The 19,287-nt window shown below is 36.1% G+C and overlaps 1 protein-coding gene across 1 annotated transcript in view; it reads left to right on the top strand.

Moving 5' to 3' along the window:
• Positions 1–19,287, top strand: part of PTPRT (protein tyrosine phosphatase receptor type T) — a 680,289-nt gene that overhangs the window by 649,809 nt on the left and 11,193 nt on the right. Inside the window, exons 24-28 of the mRNA XM_070939969.1 lie at positions 1,845–1,961; positions 3,713–3,867; positions 7,095–7,230; positions 8,955–9,104; positions 18,275–18,448. Coding sequence (XP_070796070.1) covers positions 1,845–1,961; positions 3,713–3,867; positions 7,095–7,230; positions 8,955–9,104; positions 18,275–18,448 — 732 coding nt within the window. The remainder of the gene's footprint in view (positions 1–1,844; positions 1,962–3,712; positions 3,868–7,094; positions 7,231–8,954; positions 9,105–18,274; positions 18,449–19,287) is intronic.

The raw sequence follows: 19,287 nt of genomic DNA, 5'->3' as shown, positions 1-19,287 counted from the left end.
AACAGTTAGCAAAGGTGTGAGTTAAAGCTGTATACTCTTAATTTTTAAAATCTATACATTGGACATATACTAAGGGAGGCTAATTTTAAAAAGGCGAACATGGCTTTAAAATTGGTGGAAAACCTAAACTATTCTGATAGCAAAAAAACAAAAAACAAATAATCTGCAATTTCTGGTAATAAAAGACATAGAATCCAGTAAAAAAGGGGGACTACGATTAAATATAAAGATCAAACTAATAAAAGTATCACAGCCAGTTTTAGAATTGACAATGAAGATACTGAAGTGATAGACACTTTCTGTTTTTAAAAGATCAATTATTAATAGGAGCAGAAGTCAAGCAACCAGAAGTCAAGAAACATGCTGCAGCCTAGCACTTGGTAGGGTAAGAATAAAAGCCATGGAAGAAATATTCACATTCTATAATGTGTCTATACTTCTAAAGATCAGAACCATGCAGGCAATGGTTTCCCATTCTATGGATGTCAGAGTTCAACTTTGAAGAAGAAGGATAAAAAGAATATTGATGTTTTATGAACTATGGCATTGAGGAAGATTCCTGAGAATACCATAGGTAGCCAGGAAAACAAAGAAATGGATCATAGAACAAATCAACGGAAAGTTTTCATTTGAGGCACAAATAGCCAAGTTCAAATGACCATGTTTTGGACATACTATGCAAAGATCATAATAGGTCCATAACATTGAGAAATGTAGAAGGAAAAAGAAGATAATGACTAGGAATAAAGTGGATTAATTTAATTACTGCAGTGATGGATACACCATTAGGAGACCTGAAGAATCTATCCAGATCATTTTGAAGAAGGGTGAATATATACTAAGAGTTGACACTGATTGGATGGCACATAACATATCAATACAAAAAGGCTCTTTATCTAGCTGGAGCTTATAACAGCAGCAATTTTGCACAATTACCTAATGTTAGTTATACATTTCTTTTCCATCACCTTCTTTCTTTTTTGCTCAACTTTCCTGATGTCATCTCTCCTCCCCCCCCCACTTTGATTGAATTTTATTGTGTACAGAATTCAGTTCTGACAAAGTTAGACTGGATTCCTTTTGTCTTTGTACAGTAAAATCAGAATTAACTATTCAGTGAATGAACGATATTTTATGCTATCACTTTCCCAACTTTAATGTAGATCATCATTTTATCATGACAAATATTGTTAGGATAGCAAGTTTGAATACTTGCAAATTGGTTGACAAACACTACAACAATCATAATAGAATTTGTTCATGTATTACTATTCATATATGTAAAATTATGTTTCCATATAAGTACCTTACTAGTCTAATTCAAAGTGAAGTACTGCAAATATAGTCTGAAAAAGGTTTCCATACACAAATAGGTTTCATATGTCAAACACTTATACAAAAACAAATAAATTACATCAATACTTATTGTTCTGGGTCCTTTTGGGTTACTAATAACTGATGCAGACAGCCATGCACATGAGAGGTCCTATGCAGTGTCTTCTGATTTCTTTTTCTACAGGAAAAGTCGTGAAATTCAATTTTTTTTTACTACAGTTCTGTGGGAGTGGCTTGATGGGCGTGGCAGGAAAAGGATACTGCAAAATCCCCATTCCCACCCTACTCTGGGGCCAGCCAGAGGTGGTATTTGCCGGATCTCCAAACTACTCAAAATTTTCATTACCGATTCGCCAAACTGCTCAAAATTTCCACTACCAGTTCTCCAGAACTGCCAGAACCTGCTGGATTTCACCCCTGTTTTAGGCCCATATCTGGACCTAGAAAACAATGTCTTACAGCTCAATGTCATACATTAATTTTCACTTTTGTGACTTTCCCCTCCATAGGTGAAGTGTGTCAGATACTGGCCTGATGACACAGAAGTCTATGGAGATATCAAAGTGACCTTAATTGAGACCGAACCATTGGCAGAATATGTCATACGTACTTTTACAGTCCAAAAAGTAAGAATACATTGGTCCTACCTTCCTCATCATCTAATTTGTTTTCCAGTAAATCCATTTCTTTCCATGTTTCATTAAGAAATATGATAGTCAATATGAAATCATCACTATACATTATACACTTTAGTATATGAAGTAAATTAAATAGAGACATGGAGGACAAAAACATGCATTATGCTATGCATTATCTCCAGAATCAGAGAAGATACCTCTTTACAGAACAGCAACTTTCATGCATAGCTTAATAATTTCCCATAGTTTAAGGGAATTCATACCAGTGATAAGTAGAATTGTAAATAGAACCATAGAACTCAGAGAGACTGCCTAGACCATCAAATCCAAATTTCTATTCTATTTGATCTTATCTAGCAAAGACAAGCCCATCATCCCATTAGGGTTATGTTGATTGCTCTCACTATTACAGCAAAGTAACACTCATCTTAATAGCAATAGCACCTAGACTTAAACTCTTATCATTACTCTACATTATTATTTTCTTTCTCTTTTTCTTAAGAAAAAGGATGAAACTTTGGAGGAATACTATTAGGAAGATAATCCTTCATACCATAAGTAGAAATTGGTAGAATATTGCTGTATAGAATAAACAGAATACTAGCTTTCTCTCTCTGCTTTCAGATAAGATGTTATTTCTTTGCCACACAGCAGAAAAGAAATACCAAAATCTTATTTGAAAGCACTTTGAATTGTTTCCAGAAAGGTTTTCATTATATTATTATTTGTATCAAGCATTATATTGCTAACTATTGGATTATGTACGTAAGTGCATTTTTAAATAATTGCTACTTGTTTCTGAATGTCATTCTTTAGCAGAATGGCATTCTTTAGCAGAATGGCAGAAAAGCATACATACATAATATATGTTTTTCATACATAAATGTTTCCTAATTTTAAATATATATTTTTCAGAAATCATCATGACCAGAATAATACATTTTTGAAATACTAAAACAAGCTAAAACTATATTACTATAATTTGTATGATCATAGCATTTTCAGAATAGTTATTTGGCATGCTTCCATTGTTCTTACTTTGGATTTCAGCCTCACTGAGTATACTTTCTAAATAAAAAGAATATATAGAAGGTAGCTTTGGAGGTAATTGGAATACTTCTACTTTTTTGAACCTAGTTTGCTACTCCTTACTGCCAAGATATTTATCATCATATACTGGATGTGAATTTGCCAACTTTAACAAAGCAAAGATATGATTGCTTACTAATACACAGCTTCTTAAGCAACCTTTGTTCAAGGAATGATAGGGGATAATTGCACAGCATTTTCTTGAATTGAATTCATGAATCTTGAAATTTATTTATTTTTATTAGAATCACCAAAATTGTACACATACATGTGTACAAACATGTATATGTACACACAGACAAATGCACGTATACATAAGCACACCTTTTCATTTTTCACTTTCAGAAAACACACAGAGACATGAAATACTTGAAGATGCAAGTAGAGTTGAAGGAAAGATCAATTATTTTCCCCCCACAGTTTTTCTTCAAAATTGTTTGATTGTTTTAGGTACCCCATAAATAAGATAATAGAAGCATGTTTTTTTTTTTTCATTGTAACATTCTAAGTAAAGTGAAATTTTATATTTAGATTGATTTCCTGTTGGGTAAATCTAGTCTCAACCTAAATAAGAAACAACTTATATTTAAGTAGTAATAATTGTTATGAAAGAGAATAGATGATTTTTTTTTATTATATATCCTTTTCAGAAAGGCTACCATGAGATTCGAGAAATTCGTCAATTCCACTTCACTAGCTGGCCTGACCATGGGGTTCCTTGTTATGCTACAGGTCTCTTGGGTTTTGTTCGACAAGTGAAGTTTCTCAACCCACCAGATGCAGGGCCTATTGTTGTACACTGCAGGTACAAACTTTGTTTCCATTTGTCATTTCCTTTCATCCATTTTCTCCAGTGCTGCTTACTTCCCTAGCTTACTAGTCATTCCATTATGCTAGATAGAATGAATGTTGCATTATCCAAAATCTTACCACACAACAAATCTTCTGTAAATATCTATGGAGATTTTCAGTCATCCAGGTCACTTCCTCTTCAGAGCTGAAGAAGCTTCTTGGGTGAGAAGTGGAACGTCTTCAAAGAAAAACCAGAAAGTCCATTTGTCTCTTGAAAAAACATTTTTGGGACAGACCTGTATATCAACTGCATTTATTTATCACATTAGATCCAGGAGTGAAATGCTACCAGTTCGCTCTGGTTTGGGCCAACCGGTAGTGATAAAAACTACCGGTTCGGGTGAACCGGTAGTAAAAAAAAAAAGCTACCAGTTCAGGCGAACTGGTAGTTAGCTACCAGTTTGGTTGAACTGGCAGTTTAAGAGCTACCAGTTCAGGCGAACCGGTACTTAGCTACCAGTTTGGTTGAACTGGCAGTTTAAAAAGCTACCAGGCGAACCGGTAGTCTTAAAAAAGCTACCAGTTTCTCTGAACTGGTATTTCTTACGATCAGCTGTGCAGCGGGGTTTAGCTAGAAAACAGGAAATCCTGCTTTCTAGCGAAGCTAAATTGCGTGCCACAGCTGATCCCTCCTTGCTTCTACTTACCTTCCCAAACCTCCTTTTTGTGCATACTGAGCATGTGCGTGCGCGCGCAGAGTGTGTGTTTGGCACACAGTGTGCACATGCGGCCAGTGAACTGGTAGCAAACCAATTCGGATTTAACCACTGATTAGATCCACTTCTGATCAATCTCTGTTTCAAAAAAATATAGTTTGTCCCAAGCAAATAGAATAATTGTTTCATTATTCCATAATGATTATAAGTATACACTTTTGGTAGATACATAACCTTTGACTCCTATGTAGAAGACTAGATTGGGTATTGCTCATTATCTTCCTGAGTAGGGTGCTATAACTACTGTATTTCAAGTGAGTTCTAAGTATTATTAACATTCATTTCTCAATGCAATATCATCTTTAAAATGTAAATCAGATAGAAGCATTTTCTATTGTAACAAAGCATATTTCATATTATAAATACTGTTCTAAAAGTAGATAGACAACTTGATCCTGATCCCAGTAGATAAAGTTCTGAAGATGTTTCTTCTTAATTTTAAATGACCCACATGTACCTAACCTTTTATTTGTTAAGTGTTGAAATAGCAATATCCAGTATAGTAGTGATGGCAAAATTTCCCTAAAATTTTGGAGTCACTCAATAGTGAGATGGATGGCATATAAATTTAATAAATAAATAAGATATTTTCTGGGGTAGTTAGAGCAACCAGGTTAGGGCTGCAAAAATTCAGGATGTCATCTATTGGTCATCTGATTATTTTCATCTCAAAACCTTATGGGTAGTATGGGTCAATACTTAAGAATACATTTAACTATGTTAATTTTACATTTATTACAATTCTGAATAGCAGGAAAGTGGATTAAAGAAAATGAAATGCCATATATTCATTAAGATGATACCAATTGTTCCTTTGTAGCTCTAGTTTAATCTGATTGATAATAATTCATACTCTATTTACATCTCCTGGATTTTGCAGTATTTTGTTTAGCTGCATTTTCATCCCGGAACATTGTATGTTCTTTCCTGTTTGCAGAATGATATTTCACAGTGGGAGAAAGGAGACAGGGAAGATGATTTGCATTTAGAGGCAAATCATTTTTTTCTGTCCAATCTGAACAACTGTGCATGGCAGAAATAGAATGTGAAATTATTTTCCGATGAGACTCGCTGGCTGCCATTGTGAGTCAATCAAGGGTGAAAGTTTTGGTAGAAGCAGTGGAAATACCTAGTGTCATGCAATTTTAGAAGATTAATTTTCTGTGGTACTGACTGTTGACCTTAACTTTGGAAAACTATCAGCAGCCAGCAACCATTTATATGCACAGTGATGACTAAATTCCTCCTTAACTATTAAGGACAGGAATTCTCCTGCCATCAGTTGTCCCATATCAGCAGCCAATGGTTATGTTTGTATTCTGCTTCATTAAATCTTAAATAGGCCAATGTTTACAAATGGCCAGAGTTAATTTGGATTTTATTCATGTAATAATTTATTGTCACCCCGAGTTATTTTTAGGAATACAACAATTTAAAGAATAAAATATATGCAGAGTTCATATATTTTTTCCACTGAGAATCCAACTTTACCATTAGTAACTTTGCAGTAGTGGCCATTTGTATTACTTTGGATTGTGGGATTTTAAATTAACCAGCACAATTCTCTGAAGTTTTTTTCTGGTACTTAAATTCAAATATGCTTTAAATGAACTCTGGGAAAAATGTGATTTTAGTATATTTAAAGTTGATTGTGTGAACAAAATGTATTTGTGGAATATGTGGTATCTAAATAAATAGACTTGAATTACAAAATTAGGACTTCAGGGGAAAAGTTCTAGCTCAGTCTTTTTCTTTACACATTCTTTTTATGTGTGCAGAAAAGTCCTTTCTTTTCCCTTCTTTCCTAACTGCTACTACAACATTCAGTGTGCAGATTGGATTCTCTGTATGCCAGATAAAGCTGGAACAATACTTCTGCAAGACACACATACCTGAAAGATTATGACACTCAGAACTCCAAATAGCTTGGACATTTTCACAGAAATTTTAACATCTATATTGTCAAACTAGTGAAAAGTTGGCATTTTGTGATCAGATTTAATTTCCTTTGTCCACAAATAACCTGCCTAATCTTCAAGGGCCAAAGTGCAGAAGGAAATATGCAGATTTTTATAGACATATCCCTTCTGAAATAAACAACAAACTTGCTTAAAACAAAGAAAGTGAAATAATGACTGTTTCAAATAATGTAGCTCATCTCTCTTTCATCAGGTTTCATTTAAGACAAAGGCGAGAGCCAAACTTGATTTTTTTTTAAATTTTATGTCTTCTTTTTTTCTCTCAGTACTTTTTTTTACTTCTCTTTTTTCTTAATTTTGCAGCTTTGCAAAGGGAAGCTGAAATAGGCAGTAAAGCTCAGATCTGTAGCAAAGAGGGACTAAAGAAAAAAAATTCAGCTGCATTTGCACCGTATATCCTCACTGCAGTCTACAAACACCCCCACTTTATGCTTTTCCATGGTTTGTTGATGAGATCCTTGTTCTGGTTTCCATCTCTCTTTCAGTGCTGGTGCTGGGAGGACAGGGTGCTTCATTGCCATAGACATCATGCTTGACATGGCAGAAAATGAAGGTGTGGTGGATATATTTAATTGTGTGAGAGAGTTGCGATCCCAGAGAGTTAACTTGGTACAGACAGAGGTATCCTTTTTTGTTCTCTTGTTTTTCAGCCTACTCCTAAGCAAACGTTCAGTACTTTCAGATGGATGTAAATTGAATAAAATAGAATAAGAGATAAACTTGTGAAAATATATATTTCAAAATATTTTCAGCACACTAGCTTAATTTTAATAAACTATGTCATCTTAATTTAGTAACATTGCCTTCTATGATATAAAATACTTCTAAGCTCCATTATTGCTATTATACACACATGCAGTACATACATACATACAGTACATACATACATACATACATACATACATACAATTATTTTTTGCTAAAATTCTTACTGAAAGAGGTCACTGTAGAAAAGTCATCTTTTCCAAGTGCCATTTTTAAAAATATATGATTCATACAAAAATGAAGCCTATGTTCAAACAGATTCAAACAGCATGATTTATAATGACCAACATTATATTCGTAGTGTATTTTCTGTTGAAATAGTTAACCCATATCAGTTTCCGTGAGCTGAAATACAATCACCATTATAAGCGCTTTCCTAGATTTCTCTAATTACCTAAGATTCAAGTAAATTCTATAACACAGTACATTTTGAGGTTATTTTATAAGATTCAGTGGTTGAAATCTTTAGAATCAAGTTAGAATTTTAAATTATGTTGATTCTTTCTACTTATGAAGCTGGTGAAAGTCTTTTTGGAGTTGGGCAGCCTAGAAATTCAATCAACCAGTCAATCAATAAATAAAGAGTGCTTATGATCTTCTACGAGTTCATTCAGATATATTTATTGATCAGGAAACTGTGATTGTGTTCATTTTCCTTCTGGCAAATGATTAATGAGTAAAATAAGTCAGTTGGCTTAACAAACAATGAAACTAGACAGAGTATTTTATGGTTAGAATATTTCATGGAATCAAATTCTATCTTTATTTAAAATATTGAGGATTTAGGCCTAGCAATTTATTCAACCATGTAGACAGTAAAATGGCATGATGGCTCTGTAGACTAGACATAAACAATTACAATGATAAAATAGATTAATATGTAAGCAAAATAAGCTCAGGAACGAGGTGGCTCAAGGGACGCGGTGACTCAGTGGTTAAGATGCTGAGCTTGTTGATCAGAAAGGTCGGCAGTTCAGCAGTTCGAATCCCTAGTGCCATGTAATGGGGTGAGCTCCCGTTACTTGTCCCAGCTTCTGCCAACCTAAGCAGTTCGAAAGCACATAAAAAATGCAAGTAGAAAAATAGGGTCCACCTTTGGTGGGAAAGTAACAGCATTCCATGTGCTTTTGGCATTTAGTCATGCTGGCCACATGACCACGGAGACACCTTCGGACAGCACTGGCTCTTCAGCTTTGAAACGGAGATGAGCACCGCCCCCTAGAGTCGGGAACGACTAGCACATATGTGCAAGGGGAACCTTTACCTTTTTTAAAATAAGCTCATTTTCAATAGTTTTTAATCTACTGAAATGATGATATTTCTTATAATACAGTCATCACCAATACAGTAATATATGCTCCCTCTGGATATAATTTGTCCAGAGAGAGGGAAAAAATCCTTCTTATACATCCAATGGTAAATTATAAGGACTTCTCACTCTGCATAATTTTGTTGGATCAAGAAAGTGTTTTGTTTTCTTGTTGAACTGAAGTTCTTGGAAGTTTCATTAAAGTAAAAGACATTACAATTGCTTCTGAAGACCCAGATGATGATGAGAAATTAACTTTTTTGATATCTAGGAGCAGTATGTGTTTGTTCATGATGCCATTCTGGAAGCGTGCCTTTGTGGCAACACTGCCATTCCTGTTTGTGAATTCAGATCTATATACTACAACATTAGCAGATTGGATCCACAAACAAACTCCAGCCAGATAAAAGATGAATTCCAGGTAAGATAATGGATAAATAATGTTCCTTATATATTGTATGCTCAGTCATAGAAAATTATGGGTAATGTGCCTGTGTTAAAGTAGATTTTATAAAGATTACAAGGGATTTTAAGGATTATTCAGGATTTTCTCAAGGAAGAAGTGAACCCTATAAACACCAAAATCCTTTTCAGGTTAAAGTCCACCCAGCAAAGATCAGTGAAGACTTTTCTCACTCATATGAAATTGACAAAGACATCAAGGAGTCCAAATGCCTTTCATAGTCTGCATCAGAAAAAAAAAATACTCAAGTTAATTCAGGATCCTCTTAGCCCCAAGAGTGTTTGTGGAGAAGAGCCAACCTTCCTCAAGTAATTTTTCTTGGAATATTCTATTTATCTCTTCATTTGAGAAAGTCTCTCCTCTGTATAAAAAGGTATCATTTACAATAATGTCCACATGAAAGTCTCCAAGTGTGCTTGAAAACCACTTGGAAACTACTACTGGTTAAGAATGCAGTGGCATGGGCAATGATAGATTGCCCATGCCACTGGGCACTATATGCCTATTTCTCTGCTTTTTTGCAAGCAATGACTACCAATTGGCTTCTAAATGCAAATTAAGTTACTGGTTGTTACCATGAAAGCCCTAGGTCTGTGACGGCGAACCTATGGCACGGGTGCCACAGGTGGCACATGGAGCCATATCAGTGGGCACATGAGCGTTGCCATAGCTCAGCTCCAGCATGCATGCATGCGCCGGCCAGCTGATATTTGGGCCTTCCGATCCCACCGGAAGTTGGGAAATGGGCTGTTTCCGACCTCCCAAAGGCCTCCAGGCGGTGGAGAAGGCCGTTTTCGCCCTCCCCAGGCTCCTAGTAAGCCTCTGGGGTCAGTGAAAAATGGGCCTACCAGGCCCACCATGCCATCACGTGCTAAAAGCAGGGGGGCGCATGCGTAGGGGCGGGGTACAATGAGTTATGGGTGTGGGCACACACGTGGGTGACCTCCCCGTGCTCCCCCACTTTTGGCACATAATGGCAAAAAGGTTAGCCATCACTGCCCTAGGTCCTGGTTACTATATATTTCCACAGCACAGGTTATCTGGGCACATTCCAGTTGCCATCAATTAAGCAGTTTCATCTTATGGGACCTAGGAAGGATAGTGATGACTCTCACTGATGGGCCCTCATCTGTAGAATGCTACCTTCCCAGAGATTCATACTTTTCTCACTTTTCTGACTTTCTACAAATTGCTTAAGATCTGATTGTCCTCCCAGGTTGATTATTGGAGGCTTGGCATTTGGGATCATCAGTCAGCTATACTTTATTTTTTTTTTCTTTATTCATTTATCTGTAAGTTTCCTGAGGTGCTATAGAGTCAGGCAGCCTCAAAATTAATCATATAAATAATGTAATAAGAAGGTATTTGATAAGTAGAGATTTCATAGATAGAGGCAAATGTACAAGTAAGCCTTTCATTTCATGTCCTATCTCTCCAGAAAATGATTACAAAATGTCTGGTGAGGAAAGCTTATGTCTAGAAGCATGTGATCTTTGTCAAATAATTGACATACACAATTATCCAGTTTACATTGTTTGGAAATGAGAGAAGCCAAAGGAAATAGGTCAGGTTATTTCCAAGTTAATTTTGGGTGAGCCTTAAGTGTCTCATCCATCTTTAGACATAAGATATATGATTTTAAATACTGAAAAAGAAATGAGAGATAAGAAACTAAATTTGAGATGAAACTTCCTAGTCACAAGACTAAAATTGCAAAACTCAATCATGAAAATATAGGTAGGAAAGAAAGTGACTGCTTCTGAACATGCATGATAGATTTTTCCATCATTATTACAAAAATTTGCAAACCATACTTAGATATCAGAGTTATACTCCTGAAAGGTGTTTATCCGAGAGTGTTATAGATTAACCATTGAGATTAGTTATTTCTTGATATTTAGTTCTTGTTTATCTTAAGTGTTTGCTTTGATCAATGTTCTGAGTTATGCTCATATTGCTTTATTTTCATATTGCATTACTGAAAAGTTACAATTCTATGACTCAGAGAAAATGTGATTAAAAGCCCTCACCTGCTCCATATTTATACTTGTCAGACTCCGTGCCAAGGTCTGATGGTAAATCACAGCTTTTCACCATGCTTAACACAACAATTGATTGCCTATTGCAATAAAAAAAAATGTTAGAGCCAATAGACATCTTACTGTATATATACATAGCTCTCCTCAGAACTTAGTCTTTTCTCTCTTGTAAATTAAAAGGGTCAGTCTTTTTATGGCCTTGAGGGACAGCTAAAAGATATTTAAGTAATGATCATTTCTAACATAGGAATCAGTGATTCCCAGCTTGCATCACCTTTTGGTATGCTTTCTTTCAGCTCCATTAGTCTGCAGGTGTCAGCTGTTTCTCCCTATTCCTCCCCCTAATTGTGGACAGGCAGAAGCAATAGTGTTTTTCCTTACTTCTTTGACTGAAGCAAATAATACTTCCTGCCTTTCATGCTTCTCTGGTCCTTCATTCTTCTAACACTGGACAGTAGGAAGGGATTAAGAATGTGAGAAAACAAAAATGGGAAAAACACCTGTGAGAAGCTTCTTGTAATCAGTACGGACATATATTAGGTACTGTCTTTTATACTTTTAAGGCAATGGAGCCAATACTACAAAGCTTCCATTGATGGCCAAAGCCTCTTGTTAAAATCATTGTAGTTATTTTTGGCAGGAAGAAGTTGCCTGGAAGCAAATTCCCAATGGAGTCATCCTCAAATTTTGGAGCAGATTGTAGCAGCTCCCAGATGGAAATCAAAATAATCAACCAATGCAATTAGGTGATGGTAGAGCTGTACGAGGGAATATGGGCTACAGCGTGAATGTTGTTTGAGTTTAAGAAACCTTTATTGGACATTGAAATTTCTTGACAAAAAATAAGAATTTTGCCTTTCTGTATGTTCTCATTATAAAATCATTTAGACAAGCTAGCTATGTATTTGATTGAGAAGTGGTGAAAATTTATATTCAATAAATAAGATTGAGTATGCAATGGTTTTGTTAATGACTGTATTTGGCCAGTAAGATACAAGGGTGCATGTGCTGAAGGAAAATGAATGTAGATGGTTGAGCCTCTGTAGCAGTAAGTCTTCAATACAATTGCATACAAAAGAGTGCCTTAGTGGGGGATTTACTGTGTGAAGTAACCTGGTTTTCCACAAAAAAGACATTGGTCTTTTGTGCATGAACCTAATCTGTTTTTGGCAAATAGTGAGTTGTTTATTCCCAGATGCATTGGTTCAGCTTCTAAAATCTCACAAGTATGATGAGAAGTCAAGGAAACAGAACAGTGGTGACTTTCTTTCCTGACTATTCTGCAGCATTGCATCACATCTTCAACTGATGGCCAAGCAAATTAAATGCTGTCATATTCTCTGCAGTGCATTGACAAATGGGTTTGTCTTGTATTTCTTCTGACAGTCCCTCCTTGAATTGGTCAGTTAAGTATTCCAGCCTACATGCTGAACTAACAACTGAAACTCAGCAGCATATTCTTGCACTGAATGCTTATTTTTTTCAAGTGATGGATTTCACAGTCAGCAGGCATTTGTTTGAGTGAATTGTCAAAGTTAAAACTTGAGCATGCCATTAAATTAGTAGTATAGTTGTCCAAGTCTGGAATCTTCAAAATCAGAAGGGAAGACATTCTCTCACAGTTATTAGTCTAATCATTATAGGAACAGAACTATGTTAATCTCATCAAATATCAGCAAGAATCTATTAGCACTTCTTCAGAATAACACATTTTATTAAAAAGCATAAGCCTTGATGAATGGTAGTTCATCTGATTCATAGAACAGTTCAATTGTCATAGGATTTAAACTGGGAGGAGGCAAGGTGGTGCAAAAAAGATGCTTAAGCAGGTTACATGCAAGATGGATTACAACTGGCACTTGTAATGTATTTTTACAAGGAGTTTATTAAGACTTTTTGAAATACCTTGAAAATTTTTGATGTATGTGAGTTGTGTGGTCTCTCCCTCTATAGTGCTGATAAAGTTTTGTTGTTCCAGAACAGCTACCTTGAGATCTATAATCAAGTTTCTTGGGAAATTAAAATGCACCAATATTGCTTTGTCCTTGTTTTAACTCCTGATATTAAACATGTCTATTAATTGTTTTGCACAAATCCTTGCCTAGTTGTCCAATGTGGAATAAGAGGAGATTGCTGACAGATAACAACATTTATCTAATTAAAGGAAGAGTGTGTGGCATAAATGTGCCACCAATCTTGATTGTCAAGCTGTTGGGGCCTATGATGACACTGTTGGTGTAAATGTGGGACATCTGGTTTGTTGCAAGACACGATTCCCCTTGGTTAGAATCATTGTTTGTTGCTGGTGAGAATCTGTTTCAGGCTGTATCAGTATAAGTAAGTATGGATAAACCACCCAGTGCCTAAGAAAGTGGCCACCACAGCTAAAATCCCAAAGAACGAATTAATACCAAATGTCAGATAGTATATAATAAAGCTTTCTTTATAGAAATAATATCAGTTAAAAACAATATACTTAGTAAGGGGAGCTCAAATGTACCAACGGCAGGAGAGGCTACTCATAATCCCTTGTGTCTGTGTTTAGGGGCCTTTAGTACATGTATTTATAGGCCTGGATTCTCCCCTCCGATCTGGTATTAATAAATGGTGCCAGAACGATTAATGTTTATGTTTAGGTTTATTGGACTTCTATACCACCCTTCTCCCGAAGGACTCAGGGCGGTGTACAGCCATATTAAAACACATATAAATTTACAAAGTTTAAAAACAATTTAAAATCGAATATATAAAAAATTTGGCCCACAAATTAAAAACTAACATACACCCATTATAAAATTCATATTAGGCCAGCCTGGCTTGTTGGAACAGAAGGGTCTTCAGGGCACGGCGAAAGGTATGCAGGTCGGGGATAGAACGAACCTCTAATAATCAAGTGGGTATTTCAGCATTCATATCAGTAAAAAAAGTCTGTGGGAACAAGCATTATTTCTTGCTCCCTAAGCTGAATGTGGGAAATTGATCAATGGGAAATGGAAAGCCAGTTATGTGGCTAGCAAGACCAGAGGGTTAACTGCCTTGTTAGTTAGAGCAGTCAGGTCAATTACATTGTTAGCACAAGGGCAGTTATGCTCTTAGAGACTAGAAAGGATAAGAAGGGAAAGCAGCAAGCTCATTGTCCCTGCTTCTCAGTGTACAGAGTGGCTTTCTTTGGAAAAAAGAAGAAAGTAGCAAGGACAAGCTACCTTGGCCGAGCCAAAATTCCTGCATTGATCAACTATGCAGTATAATTTTTATATCAGAAATTAATATTACTGGGTTATAGCTTTTTGATATATTTTAGTTACTAACAACTGGCTAAATGCTTTGTGAATTTGATTGATAGGAAAACTATCTGGTCTCAGAGACATAGTGTTCCCATTGTATGAGCAAGACCATAAATTGGATTCCCATTGTATGTGTTATGTCAAGATGGCTTCATCAGCTCCAACAATGACTGCAAAGAGTTGTGATGTGCAGATATCACCACCAGCCTCAAAAGATTCTGGGACACTCTCTTGCCTAATTGGGACTACATGTGGTCCTTTGTTTTGTTCCGGTTGATTGTGATCGGTTGGGGGAGGGGAGGAGAGACTGGAGTAAGCATAGATGATTTTGAGCCTTGAAAAATAGTTAGTAAGTTTGTTAGAGGGTCAGTAACCTCAGTTAAATTCTTAGTTTTACTTTCTGTATGTTGTTTTTTTTAACAAAACTTCTCTTCCTGTAGAGTACGGGCAGGCTAAGTGGTTTGGCTTTATACCTGGTCTCAACACTGCATTACAAATGCTCACATTCTTAATTTCCTATTCAGTCTTGGTAAAATAATCTCAAGATACTAAGGCAGCATTTGGATTTAGTGTACTTTTTACAATCTATTGAAGTTCTGTAACAATACAACAATAACACTTGTGACGATTAACAAAATATACTATGACCAAATTGTTTGGCTTTGCTTATGTTATCACATTAATTATTTGGATAATTAATAATGCATTTTTAGAAAGAGTTTGACTTGTTAGTTTCAAAATGAGTTCAGCAGAAGTCACCCATCACTAAGCTCAAACCATCTGGAGATCTGTAAGTCTTCTGAATTACTCAGTCTATCACCATTTTAAACAGATTTTTCATTAACAATCTTCAATATGACTCATGTTCTATTTTTGTAATGTACATATCATATTTGTGTGCACACTGTGCTTTTAAACCACGCAGTTTGGCATAGATTTGATTGTTTCTATGTAGGAGCTGTCTAAAATATTTAGATGCTGGTTCCTTAAAGAATTCTTGTGCACATTAAGTGAATGACCACAAAGATTAACAGGAAGAGCCTTATAGTAGCACTAATAGGCCTAGGTTTGTTTGTAGTTTATAGCTAACAGAACAATTTAGGACTGCAGGCATAGTGAATGTTGATTTATCGGATTAGTGAGAAGGAAATATTGCCAAATCATTAAGAGGCCAACAATCTATCTATTTGCATGATGTAGCTTACCATGTGCATCCTGGCAAAGGAAAGATCATTACAAGGGATTTAAGGTTGTGCATTTTGCCAGATTGCTGCCTGATGGGGCTCCATCAAAAGGATTTAATGGTATGTATTGTAGCATAAAAGCTTTCGGGGGAAGGGGGATTCAAATCTAGTTATAACGTGAATCAAATCTTGCTGAGATCATAGATTTAAATATCACATGTTTGTCAAGATGAAGTCTCTTTCTGGTTTCAACATTTAGAAACCTCATTTCTCTAGATAAAAGAGTAAATGAATGCTACCCAATATAGTGCTAGACTGATAAATTTCATTATATGTGGGGGACATTAATCTATTAATGGCTGTATAATTTCATAGATGAAAGATTATATGACAGGTTAAGAATTATTGAAGGCACCAAATGCACTCATTTTTCAGCTGAAACAGATACAGACTGTCAGTTGTATTTAACTACTGTATAAAGATGCTGTGGCAACATCTTTTTCTACCATGTTGCCATGAAGTTGCCTTCATCTTCTCTCCAGCCAATGGTTATACAGGCTTAAGTTGTCCTTAACTGTACCCATAATAAAAGTATTTTCCCCCTGAAACTCAGTTGCAAGAGGTGGCAGTTGCATGATGTAAAATATGAGCACTTCATTGCTCATATTGGGTGACCTGTAGCTTTGGATTTAGCTGGACACATATTAGACATTTCAGGCTGATACAGGAATACCCTGTATGCCATGGGATAGAAGCTCCCAACAGCCATGGGAGCTTCTACGGCATCTGCAAGGCTGATGTGGGGCTGCTGCCATGTAAAGTGGACTTGTACAATTGTACAACAGTGCCAAAACCATGCTCATTTACTATATTTTTATATACTTGCACATAGATTGCGTGTGATTGACTTTGTGAACCTGTACTCTTCTCAGGTTCCTTCTTTATCAAAGAAAAGGCTCAGGAGCTCCTAGTTATCAGACACTATACATCATCAGTGCTAGTGGTTATGGGCTTTTTTTCCTGTTTATATACAGTATGTTGCCCTGTCAGTGTTGGTGGGGGTGTGGTTTTTCTCCTTGGTAATTCCTTGTTTAGAGTATTGTTTTCTGCTTGGCTGTTTGTTTGGTGCTAATCCCTGCTTATCTGGAAATAGGATGCTGGAGATGCTGTTCTTTTTACTTCCTTCTTAACTTTTTTTTAATGCCTCTTTTAAAACCTATTGTCTACTTGGCTACACATCCCCCAGTGTCCACTTGTTATTGAATCTTTGTGCAATCATCAGGAGAGGATTTTCCATATAAAAAAAGCAGCAGCAGGAAGAGAAATTCAGAGTTCAGAAAAGAGAAAGAATGTCACCCCATCCAAAAACCTTTCTCACTGTCTTAGCTTCCGTACCCATGACAAATAGCGTAGGAGATTTTGATTTCAAATCTCTCATATCACATAACATTCATAATTCTTCTAGCCCCTGCCCAGGTTAGGGAGAGTGATTAATGAATGCTTTTTTTCCCTGATAGCTGGTGACATTTGGGAGGAGTAGGAACAAAGCAAATCACTTTTCTTAACTTGTCATGTAATAAATTTATAAGGTAGTACAACTCCCTGGCCTTGTTACTAAGGCAGAAAAGGGCATAGATTCTGCCACCTGAAGATTGGAGGTAAGAATTTTATCATGGCGGGAAGAAAGAATCCGTAGATGGTCAAAAGTGATAGTTTGATGTTATATACTAAATGCAATTTTCTTGACCATATTATTCAAATTTTTAACAACTTGAATTGTCTTTAAACAGATAAACTGCAAAGAAAATTATTCAGAAATCTGTATTTTATAATTCCAGTTTTGATTATTGAAATCACCAGTCACTAGGAAAGTTCTGGATTCCCACCCCGACCTCTTCTTGTATACTTGTATGACTGGTTTTGTAAACTCACATTTTCAAAGGACTTAAGAATTTAGACTACCTACTACTGAAAAGAATACAGTAGTTGTTTTTTTCATATTTGAACCCATATATTCTGAGAAAAGATGGCCTGACGCAATATACAACTTTAAGTGGTAATAGCAATAGAAGTTAGATTTATATACCACTTCACAGTGCTTTACAGCCCTCTCTAAGCAGTTCACAGAGGCAGCATATTGCCCCCAACAATTTTATTGACCTCATATGGATGAGAGGCTGAGTCAACCTTGAACTGGTCAGAATCAAACTTCTGGCAGTTGGCAGAGTTTGCCTGCAATACTGCATTCTAACCACTGAGCCACCACAGCTCAGTAATAATACAACTATTATTTAACACAAACAAAAAAATAACAATCAAACCTTATGTCACATTGTTAAAACAGCCATTGATACCTCACAACATGTATAATTCAGGAAGGAAGTGCTAGCTTATAAAAATAAGTTTCTAAACTATGTTTAAAGTGATCAGAGAGGGTAAAGATTGTAATGGGGACAAAATACATTATACTGGTGCTCCAGACCTAGTTAATTCTAATTGGGACTCCTTATTGGGCAGCATTTTCAGTAGACCCTTGGTGAGTGGACAAGACAAATAGGACATAAAGTCACATCTTTAGCAAGTTTAATGTTAATTGGTCCCTGGTTTTGCTCCAAATACAGACCCTTAATATTGTTACTCCTCGAGTACGTCCAGAAGATTGCAGCATTGGACTTTTGCCAAGGAATCATGATAAGAATCGCTGCATGGATGTACTTCCTTTGGATCGGTGCCTCCCTTTTCTTATTTCTGTTGATGGAGAATCAAGCAACTATATTAATGCTGCACTCATGGATGTAAGTAAAGCTCTTGTTTAAAAAAATGTGAAACAGAATAAAACAGAATAACTTGAAGCACTATTGTCTTTCTACCACATTTGTATTCCCGCTTTTTCCAAAAATACTGAAAAAGGTATCAATACATTCAGTGATGGGTTTCAAAAATTTTTACTACTGGATCTGTGGGTGTGGCTTGGTGGGCGTGGCATGTCTTGGTGGGTGTGGCTTGGTGCGCATGGCAGGGGAAGGATATTGTAAAATATCCATTCCCATCCCATTCCAGGGGAAAGATACTGCAAAATCCCCATTTCCTCCTGATCAGCTGGGACTTGGGAAGCAGAGAATAGATAGGGGTGGGGCCAGTCAGAATTTTTACTACCGGTTCTCTGAACTTACTCAAAATTTCCGCTACCGGTTCTCCAGAATTGGTCAGAACCTGCTGAAACCCACCTCTGAATACATTGCATCTCACTTTTATCCTGTTTGATCAGTTGGGCTGAGAAAGAGTGATTGCGATGGCTGGAAGGGAATTTGAGATCAAAATTACAAAATCAAACATATGTAAGAACAAAATTATCAAGCCTTTTTTCAAAGTGAAAATTTAGAAATTGGGCAAGGATTGACTTTATGACTGAACATATATATAAAAAAAATGAATTCAAATGAAAATAATATGATTCTATCAATTTTAGCTGAAAATGACCTGTTTCAGTGTGATAGTCTTTTCATCATATAAATGAATCACTTTTAAGAGCAAGATATGGGAAGGATATCTCCCATACGTTAATTACAAAATGACACATCATAAGGGGTGGGGAATACAGTGTATATTTATTCTAGATTCAGCATCTGTATTC

Source organism: Pituophis catenifer, unplaced genomic scaffold (genome assembly GCF_029215685.1).
Source record: "Pituophis catenifer annectens isolate HBS135680 unplaced genomic scaffold, rPitCat1.0.hap2 SCAF_3, whole genome shotgun sequence".
NCBI lineage: Eukaryota > Metazoa > Chordata > Lepidosauria > Squamata > Colubridae > Pituophis > Pituophis catenifer.
Note: the sequence above shows the minus strand (reverse complement) of the source record. Positions and strands in the feature narration are given on the sequence as shown.